The sequence below is a fragment of the Rhododendron vialii genome, chromosome 2a (genome assembly GCF_030253575.1).
Source record: "Rhododendron vialii isolate Sample 1 chromosome 2a, ASM3025357v1".
NCBI lineage: Eukaryota > Viridiplantae > Streptophyta > Magnoliopsida > Ericales > Ericaceae > Rhododendron > Rhododendron vialii.
This window is the reverse complement of record NC_080558.1, coordinates 13,415,737-13,435,850: the sequence shown is the minus strand read 5'-3', so window position 1 is coordinate 13,435,850 and position 20,114 is coordinate 13,415,737. Positions and strand designations below refer to the sequence as shown.

Below are 20,114 nucleotides of genomic sequence, written 5' to 3'. Positions count from 1 at the left end.
AGTTCCAAGGCTTTGGGTGATCGATTCGTTCCTCCATTTTCTGCCATTTGCAATAACATCGTTCTTCTACACAAATTTCTTGTTTTAATAACTTCGAATTTCTCTCCTGTAGCTTTTCCGCATCCGTACAAGACACTACTCTGCGCTAGTGTATTTTTCCTTTCTGTTGAGGGTGGCATGGTGTAAGTTTTTGTTATTCTTACCCCCACTCTTAACACTACTTCTAGTTTCCTTGATTAGATTCCCAGGGTGAGTTCTACCCGAAAGGGTTTGTTTGTAACATTTGAGATCAATGCTGTCCACCAGTTTGAGTATGGGATAAGATGGTTTGTGTATTTGCTGTTCGAGTTGAGCAGGAACTACTAGTTAGAGGCTGGATTATACTAATTTTTAGTACCTAAAAAGATTGAATACTGAGGAGAGTAAAGCCACCAAGAGGGACTTCGCGTTTGTGTTGGAATACTCATGTAGACAACTGGCCCAACAACTTGTCTGATGCTCATAACATGACCAAAACTGCTTAAGTCCAACTTATTAATGGTAGCTCACTTTGTTGATTATAATTGCAATATCACTTGTGTGGGTTTGTATTGAGCTTGTGAATTGCTCGGTTAAAGCTCGTTAGAAATCGGTATGCCGGAATGTTTTTGTAAGGTTGTTAAACCAGGGTAATGAAAGTTCACTGCTCTTTCGGCTCGTTTATTAGCCCAAGTAGTTGTTCCATTTGCAATTAATAATAAACGCTTGGAATTATTTGTCTTATATTTTTGTCACAGGCTGAAGGAGTGGCTGGGTAATTGGCATCAGAATGGAAGGTATAGACACCAATTTTAAATATGAGTATCATTGTTCTCATCTGTTTCCTTCCTCATGTTGGCAATGGTGTTCTTCTTCGTGTAGCACTAGCCGTCCCGTCATATTCATTAGCTCGAGGATGGATTTAAATTTTTACAAAGACAAGGTTGCATTTGAATTTTGATAATGGCACACCACTTGGTTGTTTCCTAGTGTTTGCATGCAATGCTTTGGGCCGTATATGAGAAGCTTTGTGATTCATGTTTTATTGTTCCTACTGAAGAAAGAAAAGCAGTTTTGCTTAGTTAATTTAGGTCCTTGCTTCCTTTCTGTCTGTGACCGTCTTGTTTTAAAAATCTTGAACAAATCAATAGCCGTTTTATTGAGATGAAATTACCTAATGATGTTCCATACCCAGAAACACAGAGGCATACTTGGAGAGGAAAGTAGCATATCTGGCAAGAGAATTGGAAAAGTGTGAACAGTGACGGAAGGGGAGGAAAAGGTCAGCAGTTTTTTTTTTCATATCATTTAATCTGCTTGTTAACCCTTTATCTCATAACGCAGGATTTTTAAATCAGTGGAGACTTTGTTTAATTGGTTTACTGAGGGTTAAGAACAGAAGAATCCTTGAGAGCCTTCGAACCGAAATTAGAGGTTCTTTGAAGACGCACGGGGTGAGCCATTCGGAAGGAAACTATACTATCATGGTAAGAGTAACGATTAACAGCATGGTGATTTATTGTCCCATTACTCCTTCATCCTGTAGCTTCTAAGAGCATGTAGGTATGGGTTTATCCCAAAAAGTTCTTTCTACATTCCCCACTTAGCATTTCAGTGGTGTCAAAACTCAATTGTGCAGTGACAGTTGGACATCAGATAGGTTGCCATGGATCAGTTGAGGTTTCCTTCATCTCTCAAGGATTGCTCAAACAAAGGTTTATAGGAAACCAAGATGTGCGAAGAGTATGTTTTTTAAGTATTACCAACTGAAAACACTTCACCTCATAGTTCGACCGACACTGAATGCGTATGCCTTTTTGTGTTTAGACTGAAGTGAAATTATCACTCTGTCAACAATCCTCTACATTTATTGCCCTTACCTTTTACCCTCACATTTGTGTACTGCTTGCTCTCCTCCCATTTTCCCTTTCACAAACGTTACAATCCACTCGCTCTTCTCTAGAACCAGTGTTCCTTTGTTTAATGTCCTTCCAGGGAAAGGGGAAAGGAACCATGGATGACTTATGTGTTGTGGATTGACGCTTCTGATTGGACTAATGGATATTAGAACAGTACTTCAATTTGTGTAGCTGAAGACTCGTGTGTTCTAGGTTGATATTAGAACAGTACAAGTTCATTGCTGTGCCACGGGAAATCCCTTTTGTTTTGATTTACTTTAATTCTAGGTTCTGATTTACTGGGTTTATTTTACTGGGTTTATTCTGATCTTTCTTTTTTCTAGTTAGTCTGATTTTGAACCAGGAATGCCATTGTAGTGACTTCCTAGTATAGTTGCAAATGAGCCGAGCCGAACTCTGTTGTGTTCGAGCTCAGCTCAAGTGTAAACGAGTCGAGCCCTTGACGACCCAAGCAAACGAACCGATCATGCTTTTTCCAGCAGAGCCGAGCTGAGCAGAGCTTTGGAATGTTAAGCTCGGCTCGTTGGCTCGTTTACTAAATAAGTCCAAAACTGGAGCTCAAGGTGCTCGCAAGCAGCTCGGTTCGTTTGCAGCCCTATTCCCTAGCGTCGGAAAATAATTTGTTAGTTCATCCTCTTTATTATACAACTAGTGAATACCCGTGCCTGAAGGCATGAGTTCAAACATGGGCGAACCTAATATAGCCTCAATCGACTTCAATTACCAAATCCTGCTTGATGAATCCAATGTAGCTCCATTACATTTCCCTTTTAAGTTATGGAAAAGCACAGATAAAATAATTTGTCCATGTTTCTATTTTGGGATGTCCCAAAATAAATGTCCACTTTCTAAGAAGTTATATCAAAATATGCCAAACTTTCAATTTTACCTCTGAAATGAATAAGTGGGAACTTGTTAGAGCTTGCCAGGTAAAAGGCAAAAGTTTCCATTATTACATCACATGATTTGATTACAAGATTAGCACAAAGATTTAGTTAATTTAGATACAAATTCATCAATGTCCTTATCAGAAGTCCCACCTTCACAAACAGCCTCTCTAGCCAAAACCTTCCATTTGATGCAATTCTCCATCATTTCTTTCCCCTTCTCCCCTTCCATCACTTCCCTTATACAATTCTCAACTTCTTTTCTCCCAACAACCCCCTTCTCATCCATCTTAACCCTAATACCCACCTTCCAAACATCTTGGACAAACTTGGCGTTCGTCGTCTGGTCAGTCCATTGCGGCATTACCACCATCGGAACACCTAGGCTCAGCGCCTCGATAGTCGAATTCCACCCGCAATGCGAAAAGAAACAACCGACAGCCTCGCTCGCTAGCACTTCCAGTTGCGGGCTCCATCCGACTACCAGGCCCTTGTCGGACGTCTCCTCGACGAAATGTTCCGGCAGCTTGGCCTCCTCGGAATCCCTTACTACCCACAAGAAGTATAAATTGCTTCCCTTGAGGCCCCGTGCTAATTCCTCGGTTTGCTCTGGACTTATGTTGGACAAGCTACCAAATGAGACATAGACAACGGACCTTTTAGGCTTGTTGCTTAGCCATTCAAGGCAAACAGAGGGGTCCAATTTGAAGAGATTGAGGCCATAATCTTTGTCATGTTGGACTCTTTTGTCCAAGTAGAAAGATGGAATTGTTGGGCCAATTGTCAACATTGGGCTGACTTTTGACATTGCGTCCACCACCTAACTCAAACGCAGACAAGAATTACCCCAATCAAAAGACAACAAATAAAAATATTCATCTGGAAGGCAAGAGCCTAAACATCAGATAGGAGGGAATTCCGTTGGGGTAAAATAGATGTGTACAAACCGGACAAACTATTAGAAATGGCTCTCTAAGCAATTATGTGCAACCCGATTACATTCACGTGTAATGAAAATAAAATCACAAAAATCAAACAAATTCTTTAACTCAAGACAGTCATGTATAAGCACCGCAATATGAGAAGCAAAGCTTGTGAGTCCAAGCAGCGATTGGCTTGTAGCTACTTGGACTCACAAGCAGCTAAATTGAAATTAAAACTTGGCAAATAAGAGAAACTAGGTGGAATTGGTAAACATCAGTAAACTGACCTTTTCCTCCTACTTGTAGAATGTGTTCACAACAACATAATCAGCTATCTTCACATTTGAGAACTGGCTTAGAACTATCTCAAAGTAAGTTGGATAAGAACCACGCACATAAATGAATGATGGCATGTCCTCAAGCTCAAGCAACGGCAGCTCAGGAATCGAGACCGGCAACGACAGCACGGGCAACGTCAGTAGTCTGTGATGAGCGTGATAATATATGTAATTAACAACAGAAGCCTATCTGAAGAAAGCAGCCCCGACTATGCCATGCTTTTTAATTGGCTACATCCAGAGCCCAAGGTAGGAATGCGTCATAAATGACACAATCAATGGGGTGGCCGGCGATTCCGTGCCTCTTGATGAGCTCAACTAGGGTTTTTGAGCCAACGGCTTCTAAGCGGGCAAGGTAAGTTTGGACGTCACCTGCTTGCTTGAAGCGGCCGTCATCATAGCCGTCAGATATCGCGTCGAGTTGTACAAAGTCAGACTTAGGTTGCATGGTATTGCTAATGAAAGTTGTGATGGCAAGAATGGCTTTGAGGCCTTTGGAAACAAGGCGCTTGCAGAATTGGAGCATAGGGTTAAGGTGGCCTTGGGTTGGATAAGGAAGGGCCAGGACATGAACTGTAGATGACCTCCTTCCCTTCTCAATCTTAATTCTCTCACTCTCTCACCTTTCCTATTATCTTTCTCTCTCCTATTTAAAGGCCTGGATCAACAAATTTTTACAACGCTGCTAACCACACAGACAATCGCGCACAAATTGTGTACAGATTTTGTTCTGAGACTTACCACGGGTCTCACCCTTCCTATTATCTCTCTCCTGTTGCAATCAATTAGTGCGTTATTGTTGGAAGTGGTTGGAAGGGATTGGGGATGGAATGGGTGGAGCCTAGGGCTGTTACGAACCCGATCGGACCGAAAAAACCGATCGATCGGTTCGGTCTTCGGTCGGTCCAAGGGAGTTTTTTTGTTGGTTCGGGGTGGACTAAACTGAACCGAACCTAGGTTGGTTCGGTCTCGAGTTTTGGAAATCTATACGGACCGAACCGAACAAAATGCGGACCGAACCGATGTATATTTATATAAATCGTTTTAATCTTCTGGCTCTTGTTGTTTTGAATTGTTAACTTCAAACAAAATTTTGAATTACGCCTGCAACAATTACAGAATCAAACAAAATTTAGAATTGTTAACTTCTGGCTCTTAGTTTTTTTTTTTTTTTAAATTTCATTGCTTGATTTATTTATGTTTTTGCAAAATTTTCCAATCGATTGCTCTCTCTGTTCTAAATTATTTTAACTCATCCAAGTTATATACTCTAGTGTAGAAGATATTTCCAATCGATTGGGAAAAAAAACAGGTGGAAGAATACTTGTAAAAGTTGTAATTGTTTGAGCATGTCTGTTGTATGTTATTTTCTTTTCAATTGGTGTTTGAAAAAAAAGGTACAATGGCCCAAGTATGGGCAAAAAAATAGCCCAAACATGGCTGATTAACTTAAGGTTGAAAATGACCCAAATATGGGTGAGAAACATGGGAAAATGGGCCAAATAGGGGTGAAAATATGACCCAAACATGGGTCGTAGTCTATTGTTATTTTTTAAAAATGGCCCAACTAAGGCCCATTTCACGCGGATCGAACTCCCCGAAATCTCCAACCGGACCGAACTCAGCCCGAACCAAACCGAAATTAATATCGGTCGGGATCAATCCCCAAATTGTATACCCGAACCCGATCGGGATGCAGCAAATTCACCCCGAACCGAACTGACCGAATAACACCCCTAGTGGAGCCATTGCAATCAATTATATCATTAAGTGTTGTCGTTACATCTTTGGAGGTATACAAAAAATATTATACTCCTACATGATTTATGCGTCATTTTCCTTAGTAAAACATAATAATAAAAAATTATTGCAGGGTTCCGATCTCATTTGAGCAAGCGTACAGATCTAAACTATCTATTATTCAATCAATATCCGAATCATTAATTGTCGAGATGAACGGCCAGATCAATTGCTCGGCACCGCTGCCAAACACTTTCGCTTGGCAGCATCTCCCAATCCTCGGAAGGGTCCTTGTGCCATTCAAGTGGCGAAGATGCTGGTCCAGAAAAAGAGGGCTTGGGCTTGGAGGATGAGGTTTGTCCCCAAGTTTTTATCAATTCATTAGTGTTTGTCTCACCATAAAAACAAAAGAACTTTGCCTTACTAGAACACGAGAATGACTTTTAGAACTTAGAAGCTATATATCAAATGGGTGCACTGTGGGGCAGGAATCCCTGGATTATGAACTAAAAAATTTTAAAGTTATAATCACTAGACTCGTGATTATCGTTTCTTTGAGATTTGAGACTTTTATTTCCTTCGTATTGTATACTCTTCTCTGGGGCTGCTCGAGGTTCGGTTTGGTTTGGATTCGGATTCCTAGGAATCCGAGGACCGAACCGCTAGTCACGGTTTTTACAAAATGAAATTCGTGTCCAGACCAAAAGTCATACAGTCCGGTTCCAATCCAATTTTAGTATTAAGATAAAATAATTAAATTGGTAGAAAAAAGTTTTAACATTACTAACAATTATTCATATAAATACACACACACACACATATATTATTTATTTATTTTTATAAATAAATATATCACGGTCCGGTTCGGTTAATCCACAGTTTCGCAATGAAAATCCGTGAACTGAACCGCGTGTCACGGTTTTCTAATTTTTCAATCCGTGTCTGAACCATTAATCCACGGACAAAATCCAAAAAGTATGGATTGACTTGGTTCAGACTAGTTTCATAGTTCACCGAATTTTTTGAACAACCCTACTCTTCTCTATTGGCGGCCAAAATGGACTATTTAGCAGGTACTTGGACTTAGAAATTTTTGGAAAAAATCGGTGTTGTATTTATATTTAGGAAAAGTCTAAAGAAATAGACTATGGCCACCGACGATCACGCAAGACCCACTCTGGACCCCACATAGATGATCCGAGCAGTTCAATAATTTTTAAATAAAAAATCCGTATGTCCGCTAGAAACCCGTTCCATCCGATATGTGTAGGTACTAGATCCGAACTTTCCATTTTTGAAAAATCGGACAAAATTGGAAAGATTGGATGAAATTTAGTTTTCAACTTTTATGACGATTCGTGTGTTGAACTAATCGAGAGAAGAGAAGGCAAAATCCAGTACTAATCAAGAGAACTAGTTTTTTTTCAAAAAAAAAATACTAATCTAGAGAAGAGGGGAAAATCCAGTACTACAGTATGCTAAAACAGGTATGTGCTCAAACAGCCACAATTCCATGAGCTTGAAATTAAAACTTGGCAAATAAGAGAAACCAGGTGGAATTGGTAAACTGACCTTTTCCTCCAACTTGTAAAATGTGTTCACAACGACATAATCAGCTTTTTCCACATTTGAGAACTGGCTTAGAACCATCTCAAAGTAAGCTGGATAAGAACCATGCACATAAATGAATGATGGCATGTCCTCAAGCTCAAGCAACGGTAGCCCAGGGATCGAGATTGGCAACGACGGCACGGGCAACGTTAGTAGTCCGTAATGAGCCTGATGATATATGTAATTAACAGCACAGGGCTGTGTGAAGAAAGAAGCCCCGGCTATGCCATGTTGTTTGGCTACATCCAAAGCCCAAGGCAGGAACGAGTCATAAATGACACAATCAACAGGTTGGCCGGCGATTCCGTGCCTCTTGATGAGCTCGGCTAGGGTTTTTGATCCGACGACTTCAAAGCGGGAGAGGTAAGCTTGGGTATCACCGGCTTGCTTGAAGCCGCCTTCATCATAGCCGTCAGATATCGTGTCGAGTTGTACTAAGCCAGACTTAGGTTGCATGGTATTGTTAACGAAAGTTGTGATGGCAAGAGTGGCTTTGAGACGTTTGGAAACAAGGCGCCAGCAGAATTGGACCATAGGATTAAGGTGGCCTTGGGTTGGATATGGAAGGGCCAAGACATGAACCGTAGATGACCTCCTTCCCTTCTCCATCTTAATTCTCCCACTCTTTCACCCTTCCTATTATCTTTCTCTCCTATTTAAAGGCCTTGATCAACAAATTCTAACAACACTGAGCCACATAGACAATTGCGCACGGATTGTGCATAGATTTTGTTTTGGGATCCACCATGGATCTCACACAAACGATTCAAGCCGTTCATTAAATGTAAAATATTTTATCAAGGGTCTCCGCGAAAAATAAACTCAATCCGATACCTGTAGGTTCTTATTCCAATCATCTAACTTTTCATTCAGATTTTTGGAAAAGTAAAAGTTAGATGATTAGATCAAATACCTATAGCTATTGGACTAAGTTGATTTATTGCGAAAACCTTTGAAAAAATATTTTACATTTAATGAATGGCTCGAATCATTTTTGTAAGATCCGTGGTAGATTCCATATAATAAAATCTGTGAACAATTTGTCTTTGTGGACAGACTAACCCAAGTTTTAATGGTTGTACATTCTTTGTACACCCAAGTACGAGTTTCTATTGGAGCAGTTTAGACATCACAAGCCAAATGGTGGGCGTGTAGATCTTTTAGATAGAAAGACAAAAAACATATGGTTTGAAAATTGCCTAATGCATCCAAGAATCTGAGTGCTTGGAGAGGCCTAGTCCCCGAGTCTTTATCAGTTTAATAACGAGTGTCCTATTAGAGCACCAGAGTTTTTATTCATTGGAGGATGTTTTTTAAAACTCTCGTGTCCGGACCAGCATCTCAATTGATACCGGGAGATTCATCCAACCGTCCTCCACTAGCAGAAGTTCAATAAAGTCGGAGCGAAACCCATATGGAAAGACGTCAAACGATTTGATAGCATCCAGGAAATTTCAAACTTAAAACTTTACTAGGGAATAAATCCTTAAGTCTCCGTTCTTGGCCACCGGACCGGACCATCATGTTGGGGTTTATTGGACGTCATAATCACCCAAGAAATAACCTCCAAAGGAGATCTAATTTAAATCCCGGAAGACTAACAAAAAATGCACTTGTTTAATTTAAGCCAAACCACCCATAGATTTCTCTCAAGGGAAGTGAATCAATGAAAAATTGAAAATATATTGGGTGCTCCAACACGCCGTCTCCAATCCTTACCACAACTATACTTATTTGTGTGGTCAAATCCCAAATGAATGTGTGATTGTGAAGGTAGTTAAGATATTTTTTCGGGGAAAAAAACTATGTGACGGTGCCATAAAAAGTTACTTCTTTGTTTTTTCAATTGTCATACATCAACGGAGGTTAGTAGGGAGTATTAGGGTTAGCACGGGAGTCCAGAAGTTATTCATAGCTTGAGACCCAAGGGTGTTGCCCCAGCAGGGGTCGAATCCAGGACCTCCCCCATAGGGGAGGGATGACATACCAAAAAGTTACTTTAGTCATTGAAAACATACTACTAGAAGAAAAGAACTTCATTACGTACACATAGATGCATGTGATGTGAATCTGATTTGTTACGGCATGTCAATGGATCGGATTTAATCCACATCCGACTTGAACCCAAAAAGTATCCTTTTCCGAATGCGATTCTTGCAAATTCGTTTAAGTCAATTTGAATTCGAATCTGAATACTGTGATATCTAGTCTGATAATTCTATTTGATCCGATCTGATTCATTTGTCCTATTCCTAAACTAGGCATGCAAACCCAAAAAAATCCATCACTTGAAATCACATCTAAATATATGTAAACACACTCCCAAAAACCATAAGTAGAACTATGGGATCGGATTGGTAAGCGGATTGGATCTCATTGGACGTATCCAAACCCAATATGTTAGTTTTCGAATTATACACCAAATTCGGATGAAATGGATGGCCAGATTGGATTTTGATAATTGGATTATGATGATATCGAATCGGATTCAGATAAACCCGGATTGGATTCAAGTGTTATGTGCTCAAACAACCACAATTTCTTGAACTTGAAATTAAAACTTGGCAAATAAGAGAAACTACGTGAAATTGACAAACTGACCTTTTCCTCCAACTTGTAGAATGTGTTCACCACGACATAATCAGCTTTCTCCACATTTGAGAACTGGCTTAGAACCATCTCAAAGTAAGCTGGATAAGAACCATGCACATAAATGAATGATGGCATATCCTCAAGCTCAAGCAACGGCAGCCCAGGGATCGAGACTGGCAACGACAGCACGGGCAACGCCAGTAGTCCGTGATGAGCGTGATGATATATGTAATTAACGGCGCATGGCTGCGTGAAGAAAGCAACCCCAACTATACCATGTTGTTTGGCTACATCCAGAGCCCAAGGTAGAAACGCGTCATAAATAACACAATCAACGGGGTGGCCGGCAATTTCGTGCCTCTTGATGAGCTCGGCTAGGGTTTTTGATCCGGCGGCTTCTAAGCCGGCAACGTAAGCTTGGGTGTCACCGGCCTGCTTGAAGCCGCCTTCATCATAGCCGTCAGATATCGTGTCGAGTTGTACTGCAGAGTCAAACTTAGGTTGCGTGGTATTGCTAATGAAAGTTGTGATGGCAAGAGTGGCTTTGAGGCCTTTGGAAACAAGGCGCCTGCAGAATTGGAGCATAGGGTTAAGGTGGCCTTGGCTTGGATAAGGAATGGCCAAGACATGAACTGCTGATATCCTCCTTCCCTTCTCCATCTTCTCTCACTCTCTCACCCTTCCCTATTGCCTTCCTCTCCTATTTAAAGGCCTTGATTAACAAATTTTAATGGTCTTTTTTTTTTAAGGCCTGCAGAATTGTGAGATGAATTAGGTTTATTTTTATAAGTAACTGGGGATGGAGTGGGTGGGGCATGGGTGAGGTTATAAGTAAACTGGGGATGGAGTGGGTGAGGTTATAAGTTAGTCCAAGCATATCGAATCATCCTTCACCACTACAATCAATGATTCCATAAAATAATTTGTTTTTTGTCAAAGCGATGGGTTAGTGAGTTACAGCAGTTGTTAGGGGAAGGGGAGGCCACCAAATAAGTGAGGCAGGCGTGGGAATCGAACACAGACCAAACGAATGGAGCAAAAGGTGCTCAACCAACTGAGACACCACTCTTATTAATTCATAAAATAATTAAATACTATCAATACATCATTCCCAGTATAATGAAAAAATTGCACATGATTTTGTTTGGTTATATGGATATATGTTTGTGTTCCTAAGGATGAAAAAAAAATTCCCACCACTCTCTTTTCTTTTCCCCTCTCGAAAATTTAGACAATCTAAAACACGTTTGGACGGCTGAGATTGCCGATGAAGTACCACGTGTGTGGGACCACTCTTAACACAAATACTTCTCCGCAGTCGGTAGTCAAAGTATATCGAAGCCTTCACCATTGCAATCAATGATTTCATAAAGTATAATCCTTTTCGAGGTATAAAAATATTATACTCCTAGATGATTTACAAATTGTCTATGTCCACCGTTCAATATTTACCACTCCTTCCACCGTTTTCAATTGGAAGAATTTTAAAAAAAATCAGATCATTGATTGTCGAGGCGGACAGTGAGATGTTGAGCGTTGAAATATAACGGTGGGCGTGACACTGCAGATTTACAAATTTATCCGTCATTTTACCTAGTCAATTATAATACTAATAAAAAATTGAGAATAACTTATTCACAGATACGCGCAATCACAGCTGTCCGTTTTGTCAATTAATGATCGTGATATATTTTAAACTTTGACCGATAATAAATTATTTTTAATCCGAACCGTTTGAAATACTTTTGAACGCGCGAGATTGAATTTCATAAAATTAATTCACAATTCTCCCGTGAATAAGTTTTTCTCTAAAAAAATTGTTGCAGGTCCCAGTCTCTTTTGAGGAGCAAGCAAGTTTCCTCAAGTAATTTATTAAAGAGATGACGAAGGGAATTGGGCCTTTGCTTCCAAGCTTGTCTTTATCAGTTTATTTATTTTTATGTTTGTCTCACCAATAAATAACTAAATAAAATAAAATAAAAAACTTTTTAGTGTTTGTTTGTCTTACTAGAACACGAGAGTGACTTTTAGAAGCTATCAAAAGGATGCATCCGATCTTTCATTAAAACAAAAAAAAATTGCATTCGAAGGATGTTCAAAAAAATCGTCCAAACAATAAAATCGGTCCGATCCGAACCAAATCCTCCTATAAATCTTTTAAGTTATACTGTAATCACTAGACTCGTGATCATCGTTTTTTGGGCCTTGAAGTGTTGGCGAACGCAACAATGAGCACTCACATGACAGCTGATATATAATTATATATATATATATATATATATATATATATATATATATATATTGTCGCTCGATGCCCTATTGAAAATTTTTTAATCAAACCTGCCACACATGAATTATTTTAGAGCGCCATTATTCGCAGCCTTCTATTTTCTCTCATAACCCGTTAAAAATTTTCAATTATACTCGACAGTTAGTTACCAAAAATGAGATATATTTTCAGCATTCAATTACCGAAATATAATATTTTTTTCAACAGATATTTACCGAAAATGTATATTCGACAGTTGTTTACCGAAAGTTAAACATATTTTCGACATGTAGTTACCGAAATATATAATCTTGTTTTCAACAGCAATTTACCGAAATGTTATTTATGATTTTCAACAACCATTTACCAATATATAGTGGGCTATGGGAGAAAATAAAGGGCTGCGAATAGCGACGCCTTTATTTTAATAGAGCATATTTCTTACATGAATCTCAACCACGTTGTCTAACACCACAAATTCAAATTAAAAAATTAATGAGCTCCATTAAAAATCTTCTTCCACGCGCAAAGCCATTTTCCTAAACAAGATATGGTACAGTATATTTTTAACGCGATTTTATCTCACTATTACGGTATTAATCATTGGTTGATGCAGCCAGGCATTGACGTACACGGAGGCACGTGTCCCCACTCAAACACGTGTCCCGCTTGAAGTTAAAATTTTTTAAAATATATTTTGTATAAATTAGCATAATATATAAATATACACACTTGCATATATGTCTAAAATACACATATAGAATTAGTTTAATGGCAAAAAATACCTACGGTGACTTTTTTCTTTTAGGGTTTTGAGAGCTCTAAGGCGATTTTGAGAAGCCACAGCCGCCTTACCTTTCTGCCTTAGAGGGAGGCGCCCCTCTCCCTCCTCCCCCGGGCTCCTCCTCCTCCATTCGCTCTCCTCCTTTTTCCCTCTTTTTCCCTATGATTTTTTTCTTTTCGTTTTTTCCTCCCTCAGATCTGACCCTCTTTATTCACAGGCTCCACCGTCACCGGAGTCATTTGTCCTCATGTAATCAGTCGCCGGAGCCCTTGTGGTAGCAGCGGTGGAAGCAGTGAGGGTTGCAATCTGTTCAGCGGTTTTTGGGCGGCTGGATTTAGAGCAAGATCTGGTGGAGTTTTGTCTCTTCTTGTGGGAGTTTTGTCTCTTCCTGTGAGAGTAATAAAGTTCGCATTTAGGCGATTTGTTTATTGTTCAGGCTCGAGAAGATTAATATACATCTATTGGTGGTTTACTACAAATTCATTAGTGTGTTCATTGCTGGTCAAAGCTCATCTGATCGTCTGGGTTCTTGTTGTCTTTTTTTCTTGGCTAGCAATATATCTCTTTTGAGACTGCTATAGCATATATGAAACTTCCGCTCAGCAGAAGGTGAGTTGGGTATGAAAGATATCAATCGACTCATTCTTTCTCGTTATGTATCAATTAGATGATTAATTTGGTTTTGTCCAAGTTATCTGTAATGAATTTCGTTATGTAAGTGTCGTTGGGCTTTATCAATTCAGTACCTCTCACTTTTGTCAAAAAAAAAAAATTTGGCAAAAAAATAAAGACAAAATTAAATAGTCATCTTTTTGGAAAACTTATTTATGTCAACATCCTAATGAATTTAAATAATTATGTTCTCATCCTGAAATTAGTTGAATGACCTATTATGCCCTTATTAATTGATTTTGGTTGCTTGATTTTAGGGATTTCCTTTGCTGTTAAAACTTATGTTATCATATCAGATTCAAGGTAATCCTTACCTTCAGATATTTTTCTTTTCATAAGTAGTCCTCCTCTTCAGCTTCAAAATGTCCAAACGCTAGTATAAAAAATCCTCCTTTTTTCCTTCGATAAAGGCCGCGATACGTCACTTCCATGACTTTTATTTTTTATTTTTATTTTTTGCTTCAATTAAGGTGGATCTTCCTCTTCCGAATAGATCTCGCTACCGTGGAACCATTAACCGTGGTTCGAGTCAGTCTTAACCCGAGGCGATTCGCTTCGGACCATACACTCCGGCGGCACGACAAGGGAGCAACTCGTGGGTGCTGGTCTGATGCGTGCGGTTCGGCTCAATTACATTTTCTTTTGCCTTCTAGTAACCAAATTCAAGCGTTTCATTAATAATCTGAATATGGATATGTATTTGAATGTTTCCAATCATAACGAGTCTTCATTTACCCTAATTTTGCACAAATTAAATGCCGAACCCGGGGTGCTATAGTGCACCTTCCGCACTACACGTGTAGTGCGGCCAATCCGGCCGTCCATCTCGGCAATGGACGGCTCAGATTTTTATCCAAACAATGGACGGATAGGATTTGTAGAAGTTCGGATTATATTCAACCATTCATTGTCAAGATCAATGGCCCGTGTGCGCCCTACAGATAGAGATGGCAATCCCGGCCGCCCCACCCCACCCCGCCCCAAATGGATTGGGGATTCGGGGATTTTTCGGGGATCGGGTAGGGGATGGGGATAATTTTTTTTTAAAAATGGGGAACGGGTAGGGGACGGGTATGAGTCCCGGCCCGCCCGCCCCATCCCCGCCCCGCCCCGTTTGTGTGTGTGTGTATATATATATAAATAAATAAGTTATATACATAAATGAAAATTATATAGGAGTACTATATATACATAAGTGAGGAAGAAAGAAAGAAACTAAATCTCACTGTCAATTAACATAGGAGTAATTGAATTCACTTACCACGGATAGAAGATTAGTAGAAAAAAGAGCTCAAATCGATAGTTCTAGTCAGATGATAAATATTGTTTACGTCGGAAACTCATGAAATAACGTCATGTTGAGAGACTAAAAAACGAAGCTTTAAAGAGCTTTGCGTGTGTTGTTTGTTCTTGGCATCTTGCTGCAGGAGGGATACCGGATTAAGAATACCGGTTTTACCTATGGTTCCAGTTGGATTCCCGATTCCCCACGGGGATCCCCGTTCTCCGTTTGGGGAGGAGATGGAGGGTAAAAATAATTCCCCGGTGGAGATTGGGGAGGGGATGGGGATGGATTTGGATTCGGGGATCGGGGACAGAGATAGTGGTATCCACCCCCTACCCGCCCCATTGCCAACCCTACCTACAGAGTGCCTTGCAGGACCTTCCACTACAAAAGATTTCCCAATCAGAGTACTTCAGATAAACTGAAAATTAAACCTTAGATACAGGGAGGAAATTAATACTACAACTCATGGAATCTTGGATCTAATGATAAAAGTACCTGTTAACGATGCGGGACAGAGAGTGACGAGAAATTTTTGTGTGCCCGGCAGGTACCGGGGCCAAAGTGCTGCTCAGGCACCATGTGGTGCTCGCTCGGCCGGCACCCAAAAATTTCTCGAGAGTGACGGCCGACAAGATACAAACGAGATATATAGATTGAGGAGAGAGCGACGAGAGAACTTCACGTTTCTCGCACACAATGAACAGAACCATAAAATTAGAGCTTCGTGTGTTTATATGGAGTTTAATTTAAGGAAAATAGACTAACCAATGTATGGGAGCTTTGTGCTATTTATAGAGTTTGATTTCAGGAAATTAAACCAAGGAAAATAATTGTACATCAGTAGTGTTTGATCGATGGAGCCATTTGCTAAACAATAAAAGCTTTTAATATACTCCTTTCATCCCAAATTGCTCGCCATTTTTTGGGAAAACGTACATTTTGCCCGCAAAAAATGAATGTATTAACATGAATTTGTAAGGAAATTTTTTGACACCAATTTAAAGATCTCTCATCGAGAAGAAAAAACTGGTGTAAATTTTTTTCAAAAAAAAAAAAAAATCACATAAACATTGCATTCAAAATGCCAATTTCCCAAAGTTAATCACACTAATGCAGAGCACCCATGTGCTTCTATGCAATTGACTAAGATTCAAATCTCACTAACTTCAATGGTCAATATTTGCACAGACCTTCCCCAGCAATGTCTTGATTGGTCTCCATTTTCGTTATTAATGGACTAGGGTTGTGAAATTACTCATCCATTGACCAGAGCATCCAAACAAAAATTAAGATAAATAAACTCTATGCGTCCCATTTTTGGCGTACACCTTGAGAATGTATGCGAATGTTTATGGATGTGGCGAGCCACAAAAATAATCCTTGAGCATTATTAAGTCAAAAGACCTAATTCTTGTAGTACTTAAAAGATATCGTGATGGAGATGGATATTTAAACCTGATGAGTATAAATTTTGAACACTAATGCCGAGCTCTAAGAGTATAAAACGTGTTGCCCAAGCTCTGCTCGGCGAGCATGGTCTAATGTGTGGGTCATGTCCTGCTCGGTGGGGAATCCAGTATTGCTCGGTTCGCGAGCGGTTAGTCAGTTAGTCGGGGCGCCAACTCCCCAAGTTTTGGGTCCTTTCCGGTTCCTAACATCATGGGGGAGGCACCACGTTCCAAGGCAATCCCATAAACACCATCCATGATCCAACCCAACTCTGGCTTAACCACCCATCAATCTCATGATCAAGACATAATCTCACCACTAACACATAACCAATTACTGGATCTCTATTTTATAATATAGAGATTCTCGCTATCGTTCGCCGACTAACTTGATCGTCGGAGGGTCCACGATCTGAAACACCACCACCGGTCCTTGGACTTGTTTTTGCAGGACATCCTTCCCAGAAGCTCTCGGTGTGATCATTCGGATTGGCAGCAGTCCCGTCGAAGTGCTCAGAGTAACCGTCCAGATTTTGGCATCAACAATTTGGCGCCATCTGTGGGAATGACTTCTCATTTAACAAATTTGACTGTTCAACCTGCAAAATAACGGTCACTCTGAAGCAATTTGCTATCTAGATTTTCATGTCCGACTTGGCATATTCAAAGGCAAGTGTGCGACGATCTTAGCCGCGGCAAACTCAAAAATAAAGAAACTGCAACGCCGACATCAGTGCAACTTGAATAGATACCAAGTGTGAAGGGATTAATCAAAAGGATTCTAATATATTTATAGATGGGTTTTACCGAGATTCCAAGCCGATCAGTGCATATGGAGTTAGACAAAATGGAAGCTCCTATCGATCAGGAACTATTCATGCATGTTCTATGGAGTCAAGAACAACTACAACACCAAAATGTCTTTGTCAAAAAGATAAGTCTTGATTTCCTGATAATGTTCACTCATTACTTGACGATGTTCATCATCTTATTTAAATGGTTCGAGATGTGTTTGTACTAAAAAGCAGTCAGCGGGTAGACGACCATCACATGGCATAAATGAAAGGACACCAACAGGGAGTTAGCCGTGGCGTTTATTTTGCTGAAGTTCTATTTGGAGCGAAATGCATCAAATAATTTGCTCCTCGTTACATATTGATGCAACATACTTGGCTTATTGAATTTCATGCCAATGGCTAAACTCGATGCCATAAACATAAACGATATACGCTCTCATCGATCTATGGCAGCCTATATTTCATCTTTGAAGTTTACCTTTCCTGTGATCCAAACACATGCTCAAATAACTACCGGTCTCAAAGTGTGGAACAACACCATCTCTGCTCGTTGTTTGGATAATTTGCTCTCTGCTGCTTCGTTTTGCATCAATTTTCTGATTGAAAATTGATAAGTTCTCAATTGATGTGCAGAATTCCTAACCATTTAACCGTTTTCGAGAAATTACTTTTGCACCACACTGAGTAGTGTGCTGACACTTTGTCTTCCCATATTATAGCAAATTATATCAACCACTATGTGCCTCCCTTTGAGTATGGTTCAGGAACATTGGTCCACAATAATTTTGGCGAATTATGCTTCATCTTGTTTCACTTTTTAATGCGCCCGAGCAGGATGCTTTTGTGTCATATGGTAGTCATGCATGATGGCTTTAATTGGTAATATCAGCCACACTCCAATGTCTTGTTGAAATGCAAAAAAAAAAAACAAACAATCAAACAAACAAAAATTATCTCCATATCTACATGGAGGAGTGTATATACTCCCAGACCTCATACAATATCTCATGGACTTTTAGTCAGTAGATTATTTAATATTTGCATACATCTCCCATGGTTTGGTTAAAAAGGCCGACCGAGTTGCTATTCTCTCAATAGCTAAAGGAAGCAGTAAATTTACTCAATTGTTTCTGATGTTTCACATGAGATAATGCAGCATTAGAAACTCGCACTCAACGTGCACGGCCAAAAGTCCAAGCCATGACCTTGGTGATTTTGTTCGATTGTGCGTGCGAAGTTTGAGAAGAACTCGTGCCAAATCTCAAAGACCACAAAACCAAATAAGGCATTCATCTTGCCACAGCAATCCAGAGCCCGAACATCGGCATTCTTTCATTGACGTTGCTCTCAGCACTCATTTTGCGGTTGCTGCAGCTACAGCCGCTGCCTTGATGAAGATTCTTGATGCCATACCTAAATTGTAGCACAATAAACATCAACCACTAAATTGGGAGCCTCTGATCCCTCTGCTGAAGGCTTTGCCTTGGGAACCTCTGGTCCCTCCGCCATTGGAACAGCACAGACTGAACCATGCTTTGGGTAGCCACGAGCGTCATTCTTCCTCTCGGCCTCTCCAGCTATCTTCTGCAAGGATTCCTATATTAATCCACATTTCCAATCCTCAGCTGTCTTCTTTTTCAGAAGGGTCTGCATTGCATCTTTGTCTGTTGCACCACTTGCCTACCAATAACAGACTATACCAACTCCAGCCATGGTCACAACAGTCGCGAACAGTTCGCCCAGAGTTTTCAACCACACACCCTGCCTGCTCAAGATAATCCCTATAGCATAATAGATAAGACATTGTTTGACATTTTCATAAAAAAGAGAGACATGAAATTTACCTTCAAAAGCGTTTGCCCCCTTACTCGCAGCTTGGAGTAGAATGTCGCTGGCCTTGGCTTCTGTAGACCTAGCCTTGGTTGCCTTGGTGAAGTATCTGGATGCCATTACCTAAATTATACTAGGCACAATAAACATCAACCATTAAGTCAAACTTTTACTATAATCCCCCACAAGATTCATAACTTTGTAAAATCATGAGAATAATAATTTGGCCAATATACGCACAAAATTTATGGGGTACAAATGCATCATCGATCAATAATATAGGCGCAATATTCAAAACTCCATTTAGACTTCATCGCTTGCATTTCCACAATACAAAATCGGTAACAGATAAATTCAGCACTTCATGTTCTAAAAACTCTTACCCCAACCAGCATTTAGTAATCACTCAAAAGGTGTAAGTTTTCCCAAAACATTTTTTTTCCCTTAAAAGTTGTTTTCAAAATTCAATCAACTGTTATATTGTACCATGCGACAAATAGAACTAATTAGCAATAAATATGATGTAATCTGACATAGACTAATTATCATATGATGTAATCCTTTCAACAAAAATTCATAAGATGCCATTAATCATATATCACAAATTGATAAGCTACCATTAATGACCAATATAAAGGACCGAATTCAATTTTTTCCCCCCTATTTTTCTCCACCTACTTGTATACCAAAAACAAAAATCTGTTTGACAACATACACAAAAGTTTCTATATTTTTTTTTTAAGAAAAAAAAATTGAAAGAGCTTCAGCTTCCCTTAGTAAACAGTTGCCAGGCAAACTTAGCAGATCTATCAATATGATAATAAATGCCTCAAAATGTGGTTTCTGTAATCGTAATTCCTCTTTCCACGAAACATCAACTATTTACATTCACCAAATAGAAACTACTACAAAATAATTTTACTTAAATGAGATTTATACAAATTGGTGGCACATTGGTCCTATTTATACAAAAAATGGTGGCCCTTCAAAAGGTGAAG

General features: G+C 39.6%; 1 protein-coding gene across 2 annotated transcripts; it reads right to left on the bottom strand.

Annotated features, from left to right (window-relative positions):
• Positions 1-2,852: 2,852 nt before the first annotated feature.
• On the bottom strand, positions 2,853-10,776 carry LOC131316898 (UDP-glycosyltransferase 74F2-like). Of its 2 annotated transcripts, none has more exons than XM_058346415.1 (2): positions 10,038-10,776; positions 2,853-3,644 (listed from the first exon to the last, which is right to left on the bottom strand). In XM_058346415.1, exons 1-2 carry the CDS (start codon positions 10,686-10,688, stop codon positions 2,916-2,918), a joined length of 1,380 nt encoding a protein of 459 aa, XP_058202398.1. In that variant the 5' UTR covers positions 10,689-10,776; the 3' UTR covers positions 2,853-2,915. The 2 variants fall into 2 exon arrangements, with proteins under 2 accessions (XP_058202398.1, XP_058202399.1); XM_058346416.1 differs by lacking the exon at positions 10,038-10,776 and adding an exon at positions 7,398-8,096.
• Between the last annotated feature and the right edge of the window lie 9,338 nt (positions 10,777-20,114).

Coding starts and splice junctions, on each gene's coding strand:
- LOC131316898 (XM_058346415.1), bottom strand. CDS start 10,688: ATGGAGAAGGGAAGGAGGATATCAGCAGTTCATGTCTTGGCCATTCCT. Junction 3,645..10,037: donor TCTACAAGTTGGAGGAAAAG/GTCAGTTTGTCA, acceptor CGTTTGAGTTAG/GTGGTGGACGCAATGTCAAA.